The sequence below is a fragment of the Labeo rohita genome, chromosome 20 (genome assembly GCF_022985175.1).
Source record: "Labeo rohita strain BAU-BD-2019 chromosome 20, IGBB_LRoh.1.0, whole genome shotgun sequence".
Lineage (NCBI taxonomy): Eukaryota > Metazoa > Chordata > Actinopteri > Cypriniformes > Cyprinidae > Labeo > Labeo rohita.
Window position 1 is genome coordinate 28,004,928 of NC_066888.1, and position 21,102 is coordinate 28,026,029.

At 36.9% G+C, this 21,102-nt stretch overlaps 1 protein-coding gene across 1 annotated transcript; it reads left to right on the plus strand.

Annotated features, from left to right (window-relative positions):
* Nucleotides 1-3,255: 3,255 nt before the first annotated feature.
* Nucleotides 3,256-17,653, plus strand: opn8a (opsin 8, group member a). Its single transcript, XM_051137871.1, has 4 exons — nt 3,256-3,325; nt 14,017-14,310; nt 15,561-15,892; nt 17,342-17,653. Exons 1-4 carry the CDS (start codon nt 3,256-3,258, stop codon nt 17,651-17,653), a joined length of 1,008 nt encoding a protein of 335 aa, XP_050993828.1.
* The last annotated feature ends 3,449 nt before the right edge of the window (nt 17,654-21,102 follow it).

The window sequence follows — 21,102 nt, forward strand, 5'->3', positions numbered from 1 at the left end:
CATGAAAGTACATTTCGTGTGCATCAGTGATTCTGTTTTATGTGCATTCCTCATTATGTTTCTGTATGTTTAATGGAGCTGACTAGGAATTAATTGCATTCTCTGATAGCATCATTTATTTGCACACACTGTCATGTCTTTCTTTCATGTGTGAAACAAACCAAGCTACCCACTGAGCACTAATTCATGACGCCCTTTTCTGTACAACATTATAATATATAGTGAGCTCCAAACAGGAATAAAACACACAATAAACACATTTCATAAAAATTGCTACCTTGTGATAAAATAGTATACTTAACAGTATTAAATGTACACTTGAATATTTAAAGTATATTTAAAAAAAATAGAAACAGAAATTAAACTACAAATATATTTTAATACATGACATATAAGTGTCAATAGATATGACATTAATTTACCATAAACGTTAGTCAGTACATTTGGCAGTACACTTTAACTATACTTCAAAGAAAACAGAATTATGAAATTACATATACCCCCTGTTTCACAGACAAGGCTTATGCCAGGTCCTAGACTAATATTTAATTCTAATCTGTTTCAACTGAAAGAAACTTGCACTGACTGATCTCAAATTATATCAGTGCCTTGTTTTGTCTCAAGATGCACACCAGTAATGTGTTTTTATAAAAATTACTTAAATGTCCTAATTGAACTACAGACTAATCCCCACTAAGCCCTGTCTGTGAAACCAGGCCATAAAGATCTAATCAAGTTCCACTTAAGTGTGTGAAAAATTATTATTAAGTAACTGCAGATACTGTATAAAACTATAATATATTTTCATTTAAAGGATTAGTTCACTTTCAGAATAAAAATAAAATTTACTCACCCCCATGTCATTCAAGACAGTAATGTCTTTCTTCTTCAGTTGAAAAGAATTTTTTTTTTTTTTTTTAGGAAAACGTTCCAGGATTTTTCTCCATATCGTGGACTTCAGTGGTGGCCAACGGGTTGAAGGTCCAAACTGCAGTTTCAGTGCAGCTTCAAATGGCTCAACACAATCCCAGACATTGAATAAGTGTCTTATCTAGAAAAACGATCGGTAATTTTCTTAAAAAAATAAAAATGTATATACTTTTAACCACAAATGCTTATCTTGCATTAGCTCTGCTATCCGCATGTGCATCTTAACGCCATACGTAATCACATTGGGAAAAGTCACACGTGGTTAGTTCTTCGTCTGTGTACTTTGGTTCAGTAAGGTAGGGCAAAAAAAAAAAAAAAAAAAAACACTCCATCTCATTTTCACCTCCAACTTTAAAATCGATCAACATCGTTGTTTTACCTTATTTTGTAATGAACATATGACTTTCTTTGCACATTCGCTTTGTAAACACTGGATTGGTACTTCCGCCTACATCACGCGTATGTGATTACGTAATGCCTGAGGTAAGCTAGTGCAAGATGAGCATTTGTGGTTAAAAAGTATATAAATTAGAATTTTTCTTAGAAAATGACCGATCATTTTGCTAGATAAGACACTTATTCCTCGGCTGGGATCTTGTAGAGCCCCTTCAAAGCTGCACTGAAACTGCAATTTGGAAGTTCAAACCTTTGGGAACCACAGAAGTCCACAAGACATAAACATCATGGATGACAAGCTGCATCACGCGGATACGCGGTTTTCGTTTGAATCAAAACGTAAATAAATGGAGAAAACGGGCAACGCAGCTGACAGAGAACAGTGTACACTGTTTGCGTACAAGGGATACTATCCAAAATGGTGGTGCTGCGGTGATGCAGATGAAACGAATTGTTGAATAAAGTCATTATTTTTATTTTCTTTGCATACAAAAAGTATTCTCGTCGCTTCATAAAATTCAGATTGAACCACTGATGGACAATGCCTTTCATACTTTTTTTGTGTCTTTACAGTGGTATTTACCTGGCAGTCAATGGGACAGATATTTTTCATCCAAAATATCTTAAATTGTGTTCCGAAGACGAACGAAGTTTTCACGGGTTTGGAACGACATGGAGGTAAGTGATTAATGACAAAATTTTCATTTTGGGATGAAGTAACCCTTTAAATCTTTAAATTTAATTATCACGTCAAACAGGAAAGCGCATGTACTCACTACTAGTCCACTTTTGTGTTTATACTTGCACTCTTGCACACCGTTCCAAATCAAACACTCCAACTTAGTTTTTAAATAAAGATTCAAAGTTTTCTGAAGTCATGTGATTGTGGTGTAGTTGCGCCTGTAGCCCAACGTTTGCTTTTTACTTTTCAAAATTCAACATTAAAGTTGTGATCATTTATGAAGATTATCTTGATAAACAAAACATAAAAAAAGATCAACATTTGTTACAGAGCTTATTTTCTGCAATAACTCAAAAGCCAACGCCAGCTTCCAGGTTGGCCTACAAAATTATGTCAAAATATGCAACAAAGGTGGTTTGCACACAACAATACAGCTTTAAAAATAAAGTAACAGGCCAATGTTTTAAAAGAATGGTTGACACACTGAACTACAGGGGGACTGTAGGTTTCTATTTCTGAGACTATGTTTCATCTCTAATAACAATAATATGTCTTTCAGTAGCATACCAAGTCACTCCTGATGCTTCATTGTAAGAGAAATGCAATTTAATAATGCAAAACGCAAATGGTGATGATTGAAAATGAAACATGCACTGAATTTATAATATCTCATCAAATAGACAGTGGGAACAGCTTTGTTAATACAAAATAGCACACAAGGATTTTAGGCAAGCGGCAGCCTCTTAGTAGCCTAATGCAATACTTTGTGTTCAATGCACTCACATGATGCCAAGTTTCATGCACAGTATCTTCTGCAATATCTAACAGGTTGTGAAAGATGCCACTTTATGACAGGTTTGCAGCAGTGACTCATTCTAGAATTTGATGTTGACACATTTTGCTATACTGAATCTCCAGCAAAACCTATAGAAGCTGTACGAAATGAGGAGGAGAGTTTGACGCTGTCACGTTGTCACACCAGTGACAGTTGTAATCCTAATCAACAGGATGGCTCTCTATGACTCCTGTATAAGCTGAAGTCAACACACGGGTGAATGAGTTTGTTTAATTCGTCCATGTATGAAGAGGGATTACTCTGAATGAAAAGGTGGGGAAAAATATTATGTGCACGGTGCAAATGATTATGATTACAGGATGTCAAACAGGAGTGCATCTCCTGGGGAAGTGCAGGTAAAATTGAAAACCCCTGGGTGACATTTGCAGTTATTTCAGACGGAGAACCTGGAATGGATCAATACACTTCTAAACTGTCTCCTGCTGTTGATTATGGTGCAGGAACGTTCTTGCTGGTGGTTGGTAAGTGCTGCTTTTTCATACAGCTCTTGAAAAATACAAGCAAGGTTTTACATTTTCTAAATGAATGACAACTCTCTGAATTATACCTAGGATGTCATGTTGAATGCATGGACGATGTGGGTGATAAAAAGTTTCATAACCTTCCTCCAGGTTCTTTTTACATAGGAATTAAGACTGTGATTTTTATATGCAAGGGATTGGCACACATCACATTTCACTGGCTTCACCCAAGATTCACAGTGTGATGCTACTGCTATTACTGGAAAAATTTCCTTGAATCATTTTGCCAACCCATGCTTATGACCACCAGACAAGCTCAAAACCAGCATGTTCCATAGCTATCATCTTTAGCCAGGCATCCTTAATATACTAACTAAATGTTACTTATAATATTATTGATTGCTTAATGACATGTTTAACCTAAGCTTGAATTTGATGCTAAACAAGCTGCAACTTAGAAATCAGACCAACTAGATCCAGAATGCAGTTCAACTGTAAAATATCAGTAGTCGAAACAGAGGACATGACCGACTAGAAATGTCCAAGCAATGGTTTTGTACAATGTTCGAAAGCCTTGCAATCCAGTGTTTTAGTCATTATTTCAATCTTAGATCAGTATAAGCCTCAAGTACAGCACTGTACATTAAACTACATAAAATGATGAATCAATTCTCTGTCCCAAGTCGCATTTAGATAATGCCAAATAATTACATTAAATCTAGATGGAGATTGTCAATGATATTACGCCATTCACCATTATTAGCAGCGATGTACAGAAATGTCAAAGAGCCATAGAAACTAAAGTCTATTTTATATTGTAGATGAGACAAGTTACATCCACATAAATTCCCAGGCATTTAACTGATGAAAGCCACTACACGTTAATGAATTAATGCATCCCTACTGCATACAAATATAGTCACAACAAGTTCTAAAGGATGCACTTCTCATCTTCAAGACTTCTCTCAAATTATGTTCACTGGCACCAGCTCTGACATCAATCTTTAAAGAACACTGATATGAATAGGACCATTTTATGCTCTTTACGACATAAATAAAATATTCTGCAAAAGATTCTCCACAGCAGCATACTAAAAACAGAAAGAAAAAAAAGAGATCGCTTCACTATCTCAAACATTTCTCCTATATCACAGTGGTGTTAAACGCAATCTCTCTTGCTTCTCGAAGGATTGGGGAAAAAAAAAAGACCCCAGTAATTTCATGTGTCTTCTTTTGAAAAGACTATACCAAAAGTTTAAATTAAGAGATGTCAATATGAACTCGTACAAGTCCATATGATCCAAGCTCCAATCTTAAAAATATGTGACCCTGGATCACAAAACCAGTCTGAAGTCGCTGGGTTATAATTGTAGCAATAGCCAAAAAAACATGAATGGGTCAAAATGATCGATTTTCCTTTTATGCCAAAAATCATTAAGATATCAAGTAAAGATCATGTTCCATGAAGATATTTTGTAAACTTCCTACTGTAAATGTCAAAATTTTTGATTAGTAATATACATTGCAAGAACTTCATTTGGACATCTTTAAAGGCAGATTTTTTTTTTTGCAACCTCAGATTCCACATTTCCAAATAGTTGTATCTTGGCCAAATATTGTCCTATCCTAACAAACCATACATCAATGGAAAGCTTATTTAATCATGATTTATGTTGATACTCTGACAATTATTTAAAACATTATTTATTATTTAAAATGGGAATGAATTGGGCAACATAATTTGTATTTGCACTGATTCGACTAATTTAGTGTTTTGTAATGACTTTTTAGTTGAAAGAGATCTACTGAATGCCAGTACAGACCTTTAGAAATCTAGAAATATTAAAGGAGAAGTCCACTTCCAGAACAACAATTTACAGAATGCATTCACCCCCTTGTCATCCAAGATGTTCATGTCTTTCTTTCTTCAGTCGTAAAGAAATTGTGTTTTTTGAGGAAAACATTACAGGATTTTTCTCCATATAATGGACTGCTATAGTGCCCCGAGTTTGAACTTCCAAAATGCAGTTTAAATGTGGCTTCATATGATCCCAAATACGAATTATCTATGTGTTTGTGCTACACTGAGCTGTAGAAAGCAAATCACTGAGCTGATGAACGTCTTTGTTATGCTTTCAGAGACAGCTCACTTGATTGTGTGCAAATCCCCAAGAATGCACTAAGAAATATCTAACAGTGATTTATTATTTTGCCCCATTTCTGTCTAGTTTCTGATACTGTACAGGTGAGTGTAAGTAAATATGCAGCGCTTAAAATCTTATGTTTAGAGCCTAGTTATGTAAACAGTTTAACTGCTCAGTACACTAAATTAACACCAGTTTAATGCTTTCCTATCAAGGACGCAATGCCACGTCAGGCGCTTTGTTTGATTAGAGAGAGATTAAACAGAATATAAAGCAATATTGTTCTTTTGCTTAATTATTTTTAGCACATCACAATAGAGACAAATCAGAAAGAAAGCAAAGTGCAGAAAAAAAGCATGCTGTAATTATTTTTTCTAATTAGCAGCTGCCTGCGCTATCACTGCAATCAATGCAAGAGCAGTGAAATGGCATGTTCATGTCAGAGTGCATCTGTTGTCATGCAGCAGCTTCAAAGAATACCTGTTAGGCTTTTCTGAGAATCTGTTTTAACCCTGTCATAATGTTAATGTCCCTGCCCAGATTAATAGGTCTATTTATGAACCTGACATGAACAGATGTTGACATAGTTAAATGTCAGTAACCTGATGTGCTAATGTGAAAAGACCTGCTTCCAACTAACTACAGATAAAGCACAATTTCTAAAGACTGCCTTTGTCTCACAACACCCATGTGTTTACAATTGGTCATATTTTAATTGGAAATTGAATTTGAAAAATAGCAAGCTATTAATTGTGGGCATAACAAGCTTACTGAATTTAGGATGTGTTTAATTTGCATTACATAGAGGACTCAAAACCATAAAATCACGCCTTTTTACATTTTTGCAAAACTTAATATATACTCCAAATTAACTGAAATTAACTCTAGTGGCAGTAAAATTGCAACAACCTTTATCCTTTTTCACACATACTTTGCTTATGGGGGCAGATTATTTTACCACAGTGCATGATTTGGAAATTAATTCATTTTAACGTTTGCATCAGCAACCCTCTATGGACACCTTGGCAACAGAATCTCCACTGGCTAGTAAATTTTTTTGTTTACTTGCCAGATTGAGTACACTACATTTTTTAAAAGAGCTTGAAATTCTTGGATAATTTATATTGTTCTGAGTCATCCATAACTGTAGTGCTCTAGCTTGACAGTCTGAATGAATTATTTAAAGGGATCATATGATGCCATAAAAAAAAAAAAAAAAAAAAAAGTTGCTTTTGCATTAGGGATGTTAACCAATGACCGTTTGACCGGTGGTTGACCGTATCAACGTTAACCGGTCAAAGTTGTCGGTAGTCGGTTAAAAAAGTGATATCTAAATTAGGCTATTATAGACAGTGGACTATACGCTACTACAGTTAGCCATCTCATTCCTCATCTTTTTGTGTTAAGTGAACAAATTATCCCTCACACTCAATTTTTCATAACTCGCCTGTTTGTACTTAATAAACCAATAAAAACATTTGGCGCGAGGTCACAGCGTTTGGGTTCGCGCGCTCACAAGGTTTGCGAAAAGTAAAGGCAACAGGCTAAAACACTCGAGGTTAGAGCGGCGTCTCTTCGGAGCTGTCATTTTCTTAAATGAGCCGTGGCAATGTTTCAAATGAGCTTCTAACCTAGACAAACGCCTTTATTTTCAAAGCGATCACCTTGTACCCAAACCATTTGAAACTAAGGAGCCATTTGTCCTACGATTACATACAACAAGCTCTTCGGCGCCGCGTTTGCGGGACTCATGTTTCGCGCTGTAGGGGATTTTAAAAAAGTGACGTGAGTGGCAGTGTGTGTGTGTGTGTGCGGGAGGCAGAGCGGCAGAGAGATGCGACAGAGTTGCGAAATTGCAGGCGCGGCTCGAAATGGCTGTTATTTCAAATAGCGTACCATATTTTAAACTAATCGGTTAACCGGTTTCAACCGGCTAATGAGGCTCGGTGGTCGGTCAAGAAATTTTTTAGTTTTCGCCATCCCTATTTTGCATGAACATTGCAAAGCCACAAAAATTCAAAGCCACAAAAATGAGCCCATTTAACTACAAGGGTTAGAGAACATGCAGGGCTCGCAAAATTTTTAGATCCCTGGTAGCCCTTCGGGCAGGCACTCTTCAGTTTTTGGTAGCCCGAAATAAATGTAGGTAGCCCGAATAAAATAAAGAGATTTTTTAATGTAGAATATTGTAAAGGAAACAAAACATTAATCAAAAACATTTTCAAAACAAATTACAACAACCGTATAAAACAGTCAAATTACAATCATCAACTCAAATATTTGGTTCTAACTGAACAGAAATTTCTATGAACTTGTAAGAAAAATGTATAACATGAATCAGTCAGATTCTGAATATGAAATTTCAACTGAGGTCACGGATGAGACAATGCCACTCGACGTTGAGGGCATAGCATCTCCTTCATCACCTTTCTCCTCCTGTGCATCGGTCTCCACTTCTCTGCTCTTTGTTCTTGTCGGGGTTTTATGTTCCAGGTGTCTTGAGCCTTTTCCAGAAAACATCTAGAACCGAACTACCTTGTCAGGGCAAAAAGATTCAACTGATTCTCCATTTATGGAGAGTTGCATGCAGTCATTCAGTGTTTCTGGCTGTAGAGAGGTACGATGTGTTGTCTTTACCCGGTTCATGCAGGAAAATCCTCTCTCACAGATGGCTGTCGATGGACTAAGTGTCAGCATTAATTTCACCAGCAGCAAGATTAGCGAGAGGTGTTCTGGTTTCTCAGAGAGGAGATCCCTGTACAAGCAATCTAGCTTGCTGCCCCGGTGTTCTGCAAGCCACATTTTTAGATCCATCCATTCTTGTGGAATTTTCTTCTTCTCTTCCTCATCTAGCAAGCTGGCAAAATGCGTGACAAGATAATTCACCTCTTCATCCCCATAATTTGCCAGCTCTTCTCTGAGGCAGGGAAGAGTGGAAGGGTCAAAAACCTTAAAACAAGAGAGAGGCTTTTCACACAGATTTTTACTTTTTTACTTGACTATGTTGTCAATAATCTTCTGAATCTCTGCACCAAGGGTGTCTTTGTCTGTGCCCTCACCTCTTCTAGCAGGTCGCTGGCTTTTTGTGAGCTGAGTTCCACAGTAGCAAATGCTGCCATCCTCGTTCACTGTGAACTTTGTGTCCAAAGTTTTTTGGTATTCTCCTGGTTTTGTTTTCAGGCCAATTAAGCGTTATGTGGTGCTCTCAACTAACTGATTTGTTCGCGTGATGTTCAAGTTGTCATGCTGAAAATCAGTACTGCACTTGGATAAGATGGTACTGTAGTCCAACATGAAATGCAGGAAGCGAACAAATTTCTCACTCTTCATCTCCTGCACCACCCCCTTTGCTTTGCCTGCATCCTCTGACTTGATATCACTTCCTTCTGCCATGTTCTCCATATGAACAACAGTGGGAGTGTAATTTTTTTCCACAGCCTTTAGACATCTCAGCCGGCTTGGAAGCCATCGTGTGCTCTTCAGGCCACTGAAATGTGCCATTTTCTCATTTAACAGTTCACTTATTTCTGTCAGTTCTCTTCGCTTCTTTGGGGAATAGTAGTACATCTTAAAGATGGTTTTCAGCGTATCTTCAAATTTCACCAGGTACTCACAGCCTTTCACACTATCCAGCACGGCTAGCTCTAATTTGTGTGCCACACAGTGGATTGTTATGATGTGGGGTATTCTCTGTTTCAGTCTCCCAGCTACTCCTGTTTTCACACCCATCATCACTGCAGCACCATCAAAATTCGCACACACTACTTTCTTTTTCCATGTGTCTTCTCTGATACTCATGGTGTTCACTGCCTCATCAATAGCCTCTAAAATACCTGCAGCATTTGCACTCTTGATTGGCTGACATTTGATCATGTATGTGGATATGTCACCATTATCTCTCACATACCTGACATGAACCAACTCCTGTTCTATTATACCAGTGTCTGTACTGCCATCTGCAAGAATAGATAAGAACCTGCTTTCTTGAATTTCCTTTTCAATCTGGTCTCTTGAATTTTGTGCTATTGCTCCAATAAACTCTGCAAGCATGGTCACTGAGGTAAGTGGAACCAAGGTCTAGGCCATTAGCTTTTTGAAGTTTGCAAAGACTGCTAAATTTTGCCAATGGCAATTCACTTTTTGCAATGTAGTATGCTGTTCTGAAAAGTTTTTTCAGGACTTCCTGTTGTGCTTGGTTTATTTTTAGTATGTTTTTTGCAATTGGTGTTTGTTCTGGGAAAGATGCTGCAGACTGAGCACCAATGCATTTCTTGTGATGCAGGGATTTCTCATGGGTTCTGATGGGGTCTTTCCTAAAATTACTGGTCCCAGTAACAAACGCACTTGTCGAGTCAGAAATCGAGGGAAACTCACGACACACCCGGCAGAACATTAAGTTATTTAGTTTATCGTGTTCCAGCCACAGAAAATCTTTTGTCCATGAAACCAAAAGCTGCGCTTTCTTTTTGCCTCATAGTCTGATTTTTCTGAACTTTTCCGCTTTGTGGCAGTCTGCGTTTCTTTGGCTGTCCCTTCTTCACCCTGATCTGTCTTATTTGGCCCAGCAGAACTAAAATACCTCCGTAAATCCATGCGCTTATTTTCACACACGCACAAACATAAACGTACGTGATATTCGAAATTCTCTCCACTGCGCAAACAATTTCTATCTCGTTTAAGTTTACTGCGAGAGATTTCACGTGTCAAGTGAGGATAGTAATGACTGACAGGACGATCTCGTAGGCATTGGTGCGCAACAAATACGTCCCTGACCAATCAGTACTGCCGCTCCTTATACGCCGTTCGCGCAATGGCGAATCAAAAGTGAAAGTAAGATTAAAAAAAGCGAGCGCGAATTCAAACGCAATTTCAATATTCCACATATTTGTAATGGCTCCTCGTTGCCCGAAAACTACATAGAACATAATTACCCAACTATATTTGTAAGAGAATGTAAAAGCATTAAAATATATTGTTCCACCCTGTTAAGATAGCCCGACGGGCAGGACGGAGATACATTTTGGTAGCCCGACTGGAAGACACAATAGCCCCGGGACGTCGGGCTAGCGATTTTGCGAGCCCTGACATGTGAAAATGTCCAAACAACTAAGGCTAAACAAAAACTTCTAGGAAAATTTGCTTCACAGTTTATTTCAGATTCTGATACCATCTAACTCCTCCTTTCAACAAATATTTTACGAAAATGTCTATGCAAGACTGTTTAATTAATAATAAAATCAAAAGCACTGAGTTTCAATGCCTTCAGAACCAAACAAAATGAACTTGGAGTTTGTGAGAATAAATGGATAGTTAGAAATACAAGACTCTAGTAAAACCCTATTAATGATTCATACTGTACAAAGTTAAAGACTTCTCAAAGACATTAGAGCAGACATTACTGCTTTGGTTATGGACAGCAGACATCTATATGCACACTTAAAAAATATAATTGCACAGATGATCAAATATCAAACTGGCATCAGCAAACAACAGCCAGAGCTTTTCTCTGAACTGTGAGCCATTTTTTGCAATGACTTGACTCAGAGAACTTTTGCAGATGAATGAAATCAGTTCTCCTCAAGTTCACACAGGTGTCCTATCACAGTGACCACAGGTGTAGAGAGTCACATTGACTTTAAAGTGCCCCTATTATGCCATTTTAAAGGTTGCTAATATTGTTTTAATAGACTCCCAAAACAGGTTTACATGTATGCAAGGTCAAAAAACATTTTAGTTTTCTCCAAAAATAGATTTAATTTTACCCCATTTCTAAATGATTCATAAACGACTCGTGCGAAGCAGTTCGAAGAATCAGTCTCTCTAAACCCCTCCTTTCCGTGAGTCCTCACTGCTGTGATTGGTCAGATGGCACAGTCCTTTATGATTGGTTTACCGCGTACAGCGTCTCGGAGAACGAAACGCCCATTGCCATAACTGACTGACAGCCCTAAATACTTGTCAATACATAGAAAAGATGGCATCGATTTTACCTTACCAATTCGAGCCAGAGTCTGACGATGAAACGGCTGAAGTGGCTGATCGACAAGTTAGCACGGGCTACCGTGGAAAGTGCTTTCCATTTGCTTTTATAACCGAACCGGGCACACCTCTATGTTGTAAACTTCAACATTGTATAATGCTTTAAACGTCTTTTACACAACAGAACTACAGAAGCGTGATTTAGCCGGTTAGCATGACATGTGCAGGGTTGTTACACAACATAACATACACAACTACGTATTTTGAACGATCGCTAGAAAATACAATCTTTGTAGATTCATCTTTTGGAAGTGAATATAAAACACAGTTCTACTCACAGCATAGGATACAGCGTCTTCCGTATAATGTACATGTAAATTTCCATGTGAGGTAAATCAATGGTAATTTATGGGCGGGCAAGTTGTTCGCGACGTAGAACATGGGTGGACATTATGCAAATCTGTTACTTCGTGACGTGTGGCCATAACAGAGAAAGATTTGAATTCCTGACGACTCGTTTAGGCAAATGTGAGTCGACTCTTTTTGATAGACAATAACTTTATGTATCGTGCACTGTTGGCTTCACAACTTTGCCGATAGTTTATGTTCACATACAGCTACATGACACACTACATGAAAGATCATATTTGAAAACGCATAATAGGGGCACTTTAAATATTATTCAAACAGTAGGACCACAAAGTTTTTCTTGTGAAATAATCTGCTTAAAAATGATGCTTGTACTGTCTCTCTTTTAAATAAATGCCACTTGGTTTGATATTGTGATTCAATTCAAGAACATTCCTTTCAGGTGTGGCTTTATAATACAGTTACATAAGGTTTTAATACACCTCAGGTGCCATGACTTCAGCTGCTTGGAACCAAATACGTAACTGAATATTACTGTACAGATGCCATTTCTCAAAAGACCACTCTTGTTTTTCTTAAGAATATTTCCAAGAACACTGTTTTGACCTCACAAGAGAATCAGTCAAAATGCGTCTCTTCTCTGCTATCATACTGCCATCGGCTAGATTGACATGGCAAGCCTTGCTGTTCAACCCAGGGTCTGCAAAATTGATTTTCGGATGGATTTTCATTCCGAACAGATGATGTAGAATATATTTTTTCAGCTGAAGAGTCATCATGATTGCTTAGTGACATTTAGTTTTTTCACTGGTATTTCAGTGGTTCCTTCAGCTTACTGAACCAAACCAAAACAGCTTTGAAAAAAGTATATGCATATAGTCTACTGTATAGGCTAAAAAGCAAGGAATGGATTGAAAAATAAGTCAAAACACAAAGTTGCGATGCTTAAAGTTTACAAAATATATATCCATACACGTATACATTATTTCAATAGCAACAGATGCAATAGAAACAAATACAGATGAGAAAGATTCAGATTATCCACGTATTATTGCGTGCAAACAATTCAGTTACCATATCGTCAAAGCGAATCTCACAGCTAATAATAAACTATAACACTGAAACTATTCAATTCAGGACAAATCAATAATTCTGTCTGAGGGGAAGCTCGTTTTGTCTAATTCAGTATCGTCGCGATGAACGATGAAATATAAAAAGACATTAAATTGAGGTAATTTACAACAACAACACACCAATAACACATTAGGTCAAAACCCGCAGATTATGTAGGCAGCCGCTGAAAAAGAGTGAATAAAAATATGTAACAGTCTTACCTTATGATGCTCTTGATGAAATGTAAACAAAAAAGTCCAAAAATAATCCATAATCCAAGATAAAACAGGAAACACGATTAGATGAAGTGTAATTGCCATGTCCTTGTAAAAACAAAGCTGTAGACACACTGTTGAACTATTAAAAGTTGGCCTAAAAATCATAAAATAAACAACTAAAGCTAAAATATCAATATTTAAAAATGTAACTATCATTAGCAAACGGAGTCTTTCGTACGCTTGGAGTTTGTTTAACGGTACTTCCGTGACGGTCTCTTTTGAGAGGAATCGCATGTTTGTTTCCCTGACAAGTCACTAACATAATAAATAATAAATTTAAATCTACTTTTCTACTGTATATGCATCATTTTGAATATAATTTTTGGGATATTATCCTTATGTTGTGCTGATTTTTCATCCACCTGTACAGGCCTGCGTAATGCACGCACCTCCTAACGTAACCACGCTGGGCACGCTGTGCGTGAAAACTCCCGCGTATTTTATGCGTGTACTAAAATAATGGCTTGCTTTTTTGTTTTCTGCTAATATTTCAACAATAATTTAAATTATAAGCTTCAATTTAAAATCTAATATATATATATATATATATATATATATATATAATTTTTTCTTTTTAAATGAAAAAATTCTGTGACTGTACAAGGCTGCCAAATATACTGTAGCAGCTGCCAATACACAATTTATTCTCCTTCATCCTACTTTGGCCAGATGAATGTAATGTTATATCATCATACAGTACTGATAAAGATATAAGTTATAAATGAAACAGTCTTGCTATTCGATTTATTACAAAGTGCAATGTAATCACCAGGAATTCGATTTTTAATTTTTTACCACTTTTTTCCAGCCATACTTTCTATCTTGGGCAATGCAGCCGTCCTGGTAACAGCTGCCTGCCGCCACAGCGTTCTCAAAGCTCCTGAGCTCCTCACGGTCAATCTGGCCGTGACTGACATTGGTATGGCTCTCAGCATGTACCCACTCTCAATCGCCTCTGCTTTCAACCACGCCTGGATTGGAGGTGACCCTTCCTGCCTGTACTATGGCCTGATGGGAATGATCTTTAGCGTGGCCAGCATCATGACCCTGGCCATCATGGGCTTAGTGAGATATCTTGTGACAGGAAACCCTCCAAAATCAGGTACTGATTGCATTAGGTCCTAAATTACATTAAAACATCATTTTATAGAGTAAAAACATGAATTACTTAATTGATTCAGTATTTAATTTCATTTAATTGCAAGAACATTGGGTTTTAGGACACAAAAGGTCAATCTGTGTTTAATGAACCATATTTATTTCCTAGACAATAATGGTGGAAATCTTCAATAGCTTTTATGTAGATTTGAAAAGTTTGAGTCTATGCCCCACTTGACTTTCAAAACTAAACCCAGAGAAATATTTTCTGTATAATTTTCTTCAAATTTCTAAAAACCATATGAATATAAAAGCAAATTACACAATGTAATTAAAATGAGAATAGACAAATAAAACATCACTCTGTTCTTGAGTGTTTTTATTGTTTATTCAAGGATGCAGAATTATCACAAATGTCAGGAATCACAGAATTTAAAGGATGCTATTATGTGCCATGTAATTATGTTACATTAAAATTTTCAGTGGTTGAGGATGAAAGAAAACGTCAAAGATTCAGAGCTATTTGCCAGAAGAAACAATGTTTTCTTCTGTTTTGTGACATGTATACAAGTGAAATGTATTATCGGGAAAGACAAAATGTCAAACGGGAAATAGATTTATATGCTCGTGCAATAAATTGTCATTTTTTGACAATTTTGACAGACTATGTAACTTTTCAGAAAAGTGTTTTTTTTTTTTTTTTTTTTTTGTCTAAACAGGCTACTTGCATCAAATTCTGTCCTCCTTTTGTGCATTTACAGTGCAGTATAGACATGCTCAGCCAACAGAATGACCCTTTTTAGGAGTGGTTGAGATCATGCAGAATGAATTTTTGAAATATCTTTAAGTACCAGTATGTAGACTCTTGTATATTTCTAATTGGTTGATTTGTTTGTACTCAAACTGTGATTACTTATTTGCTCTTGAAACACAAGGACGTCATCTATCCTTGAAATCTTTAATTACGCATGAAAAGGTCTCTGGAGAATATAGACAAGCATAATAATTTGAGTGATCTATTTAAACCCCCAATTGTTTTTCAGTTAGTTTCTCTTTGCTCTATTTTTCTTTTCCTTTTCAAATTAACAACCTGTTAATTACCTTTAAATTTCCTCTCCATTACAAAGAAATAAGGGAAAATAGGTTATTGGCATTGGGATCTTTACATCAGAAGTCTGAAGTTGTCTTTATAGGCAAGCTAGAATATTTCTAGACTGTTATATGTTTGCTAAAACTCTTGTTTATCTGTTCCAGGCAGCAAGTTTCAAAGAAAAACTATCAATATATGGATTGGTGTCATCTGGCTGTATTCACTGCTGTGGGCAGTGTTTCCTCTTCTGGGATGGGGAGGATACGGGCCGGAACCCTACGGTTTGGCCTGCTCGGTGGACTGGGCTGGATACCAGCACTCCTTAAATGGCTCTTCGTTCATTATGGCTTTGGCCATCCTATGCACCCTGATCCCATGTGTGGTCATCCTGTTTTCCTACGCTGGCATCGCCTGGAAGCTCCACAAGGCCTATCAGTCCATCCAGATCAATGATAACCTGCCCAACTCTGGGGCCGTTGAGAGAAAGGTCACCCTGGTAAGGGTTATCCAAAATGTTAAGTGTTTTCTCTAAATACACAGGCTCCAGTCTGACTGGCAAGCTTCATGCAATTTCCGAGCACTGGGATGTACTGTACTATACAATACAAAGCTGGTTGAAAATCAGTGAACTTGTCTTTTAAGTGTTTAACAACATGCAGGGTCAGAGTACGTCCAAACCCTGGAGCGTTCACACATCTGCAGGAAGCTTTACAGTTTTTCCTTCAACAGCGACAGACACTTATTCACACCCCAGCTCAATCTTTTGCCCACAACACTTAATTTTTTTGCTGAGTTGGTTTCAGATCTAATATCTTAAACCTAAAATGAATGTTTTTGCTTTTCGGTGCTCAGATTATTGAAGTGGTTGAAGGTCAAGCTTTACCCAGTCCTTAAAGGTCACTAATGGATGTAAAGGATTTCCTAGAAATAGCCTCTTTAGTCACTTTCCAAGCATCTAAAGCTTAATAGTGTTTTGTAAGTGTATTGTCGGGGCTTTTCCCCCTGGATCTAAGGGCAAAATCTGTATTTCTGCAGTCTTTTCCCTGAATCTGTATCTATTGTTTGCTGCCAGCTCTGATATTGTTGTTCATAAGCCTATGTTTTTTAAATGGTGCATGTGGAGCCATCACTCTAAATTAATGTATTAGTGCCCTTTCCTCCAGACTACAACAGCGGTAGCTTGTCCAACATGAATAAGTTTAAAGTAATAGTTCATCCAAAAATGAAAAATTGCTTAAAATTTATTCATCCAAAATGAATTTGAAGAGTTTGTTTTTTCATCACAACACAATTTTGCGAAATTTTGCATTATATCAATGGTTCACCATTGAATCCTCTGCAGTAAATGGGTGCAGTCAGAATTATAGTTCAAACTGCTGGTAAAGTCAACGTTTTACTTTACAAGACATTAACTATTGGACTGTGGTGATGTGGATTACTTGTGAATTATTATGATGTTTTATGGACTCTCATTCTGACGGCACCCATTCATTGCAGAGGATCCGATGTTGAGAAAGTGATATAATGCAAAATTTCTTCAAATCTGTTTTGATTAAGAAACAAACTCTTAAAACTCATTTTTGCATTATATCACTTGCTCACCACTGGATCCTCTGCAGTGAATAGGTGCCATCGGAATGATAGTTCAAACTGCTGATAAAGTTTGAAGTCAACTTTTACTTCACAAGACATCAACTGATAGACTGGAGTGGTGTGGATTACTTGTGGATTATTGTGATGTTTTAATCATCTGATTAAATTAGACTCTCATTCTGACGGCACCGATTCACTGCAAAGGATTTACTGGTGAGCATTGGTGATTTTTCCAAATCTGTTCAGACGAAGAAAAACTCATCTACATCTCAGATGCAAATTTTCAGCAAATGTTCAATTTTGGATGGAATATTCCTTCCTTTCTGCTCTCAGTTTTTCTCCTGTGTTTCAGATGGGCATTCTGATCAGTTCCGGCTTTATTGTGTCCTGGGCGCCCTATGTGTTCATCAGTATCTGGACCATGTTTCACTCTGATGGCAAAGACAGCGTGGCGCCCATTGTCAGCTTGCTACCCTGCCTTTTTGCAAAATGCTCAACGGTGTACAACCCTTTCGTCTACTATGTTTTTCGCAAATCTTTCCGCAGAGAGCTTCGACGGATCTGGATGTGTTGTTGCTGGAACGCTGTGAGCAAAATTACACTCTGTAGAGAAGCAGAAAGCTCGGGGGAAACTGGCAGGGCACAAGAATCAGCAGAAGAGTGAACACACACTAAATAAAAAGAAAAAGGTTAGTTTGCAATATGGAAACGCTTGGACATGCTTGCTGAGACATTTTAAAGAGCATCAAGTCTGTAAATGCACCCCTGGAGTGCGTTACTGCATGAACATGTGACACGAAGTAATTAGCAGAACCAATTTTTTCAAAAATATTTCATATAGTTTAATCTTTTGATGCCAGTAAAACAAACTGCACTTTAAATGCTGCCAGAGATCTGAAATACAGTATGGAATCAACATATTCCCTTGTGTTCTCTGTTCAGTGACAATCTCATGTTTATCTGTCTGAACATTATCTTATTGTTTTCTCCTTTTATTGCTGCCTAACCTGCTTTCAGCAGATTATCGTGAGATCAGAGCTATTGTAATCTTTCTAAAAGATGAATGCTTTATAAGAAGATAGAATGGCTGTTTGATTGATTTATTATTCATAATGAAGTTTTTTTGCAAAACTTTGTCAGTGATTTTGTTGTATGTTGCTTTCAGTTTTCCATTCAAATCATTTTTCATACTGACTGTTTCTTGTATTTTCCTCCAGCGTTCTTTATTCTGCACTAATTGGTGTAAATCTTTCTTTATCAGTATGCACATGTAATGTATCCAAAGCTGTAATTACCGGTGAAAGGGGCTGATCATCAGGTGATGTACACAGATTCAAAGATCTTGTTGATGGCTGTTTGCGTGACTCCTTCAAGACAAACACCCCATTGAGACTTTGATTTAAAAAGTCACGCTCACCACGTCAAGCTATTGGGCACAGATGCTACCTTGCAGTTAGACAGAATTCTTCGAAAACGAACAAAGCTGCATTAGGTGTTTTCTTTAGCTGTAATAACTTTTTATCAACACATTAATACGGTCTCATTTCATTATTTGTGCTTCTTTGCAAATGCCGTTTATGTATAGGTGTCATTGTTTTTGCCTTGTCCCACACAATCACAAATGTTTAAATAAAATAAAATTTAAAAAGATATACAGTTGAAGTCAAATTTTACATACACCTGGCAGAATCTGCAAAATGTTAATTATTTTACCAAAATAAGAGGGATCATACAAAATGCATGTTATTTTTTATTTAGTACTGACCTGAATAAGATATTTCACATAAAAGATATTTACATATAGTCCACAAAAAGAAAATAATAGTTGAATTTATAAAAATGGCCCTGTTCAAAAGTTTACATACACTTGATTCTTAATACTGTGTTGCTACCTGAATGATTCACAGCCGTGATTTTTGTTTGTTTGTTTGTTTGAATGAAGATTTGAACAGAATGAAGATTTTTCTTGAAACTTTTTTCTTATTTTAAATATCATATTTTTTTATTTAGTACTGCCTGTGAGAAGCTACAGTACAGATGATACTTTAACATGTTTTCCAGAAGACAAAATAAGTTCAATTTATCCTTATTTTCAAATTCAAAAAGTTTTCACCCCCGGCTCATAATGCATTGTGTTTCCTTCTGGAGCATCAGTGAGCATTTGAACCTTCTGTAATAGGTGCATATGAGTCCCTCAGTGTGAAAAGATGAATCTCTAAATCATACAGTCATTGTTGGAAAGAGTTCAAATACACAGAAATGCTGGGAAACCAAAGAATTTGTGGAACCTGAAGGTTTTTTTTTTGAGGAACAGCAGTCAGTTTAACTGTTCAGGACAAACAAGGGATTCATAAACAACTATCACTAAACAAAAAAACACAGTTGTGGATCATCCAGGTAACAACACAGAACGGGGTCAACAAGCTTTTGAACGGGGTCATTTTTATAAATTCAGCTGTTATTTTCTCTTGTGGACTGTAAACGTCTTTTATGTGGAATATCTTATTCAGATCAGTACTAAATAAAGAATAACATGCATTTTGTATGATCTGTATACACACACACATACACACAGTATATGGTCACTGGCTCTTCTCCAACCATAACTTTTCATAACACCACTGCAGAGTAACTCTGTGGGATTTTTGATTTGTCGGCAAGAGTGTCTTATTGAATTAGGGAGCAGGTCAAAGTGAAGAGGTCTGACCAGGACACATACGTCCCAGCAGGCTTTCATTTCCATCTTTACTTTACTATCATCAGAGAAGCACAAATGGACACTCTGAGTAATGCACATTGGATGTAAGGTAATGTCTGGAGATATCATTTTACTTGAGGTGTGAAATGTCCCTGATGCCATGGTACATCAAAGCAATACTTGGCTTAGAGGCTTAGACTGGAATGCTGGGTTTCTTGGCTTTTCAGTTTGTTTCTAGGAACAAACTTTGATGTCATCAGTAAGCAGAAAGAAAACAGTTTGTTTATTCCCTGCCAAAACATCATTGCAAATCTATGATCTCAATATTTTAACTCTGTATAATAAAAACATATGTACTGTATGTGTACGTGTCATCCGTAATTTAAATATTGTTCCAAATCTGTTTGACTTTCCTTGTTGTGTGGAATACTCATTTTACTATAACAATAACTTTTGTGCAAATCTATGCAAAGGGATTCATGACAAAGAGAAAATATATGGATCGAAGAATACGGCTTGCTTGCATGAGTCATGTTAATGTTACATTCTTTTCTTCCGCTGTTTAACACAATGCATCACTCAAATCTTCAGCCACCACTCATCGAAAGAGAAAAGTGAGCATTTCACACATTCTCTGCTCTTTAGGGAGTGCACAATATACAGAAGAGAGCTGCATCTTCTACAGATGAAGGTTCAAAGAGAATAGAAAGACAGGCCTCCTTCAGAAACCACACTGATGATAAGCATCACACAGAATAAGATGTTAAAAGAGAAGTATGTAATTACTGTGACACTAACGTCACCAAACAGAATTGCAGAAATAATTGTTTCCAAAAACCTCTAAGCATGTCTGTCATTGGCTGAGCCATTTATCTTCAGTGCAACAATTACAGCACATCTTCCCATCCACACTGTATGCATACAGATATAAATACATCATGGCCAGTTTGCATTGGCCATAATGCTAATAACATTAGGCTGAGCTCTGTAAAAAAAATCAGAGCTTTAAATCACTTTCATGGTGGGAAGGGTGACAGATTCATGATCTTATAAGATTTTCCCCAAGAGCTACAACACAAAGAAAAGACACTGTCTAGCTATTGAGTGCTTTCAGTGGTTACCACATGATCTGAATACCCAAACCACATTTGGAGCCATGTGATTATAGCATATTAAGTGATTAGTCCAATATAGTCTTTGGTGTCATTTCTATAGCACCGAAAAATTATAAACGTAGCCTGATAAAAACTGCTAAATAAAACCAAACCTATAAGCAATGGAATAATCACACTCCTTCATTAATATTAACTTCTATATTTGCCTGTCATGATTTACATTGTTCCAAACCTGTATGAGTCTTTTTGTTCTGGTGAAAAAAATAAAGATATTTTAAAGAGTATTGGTAACCAAACAGT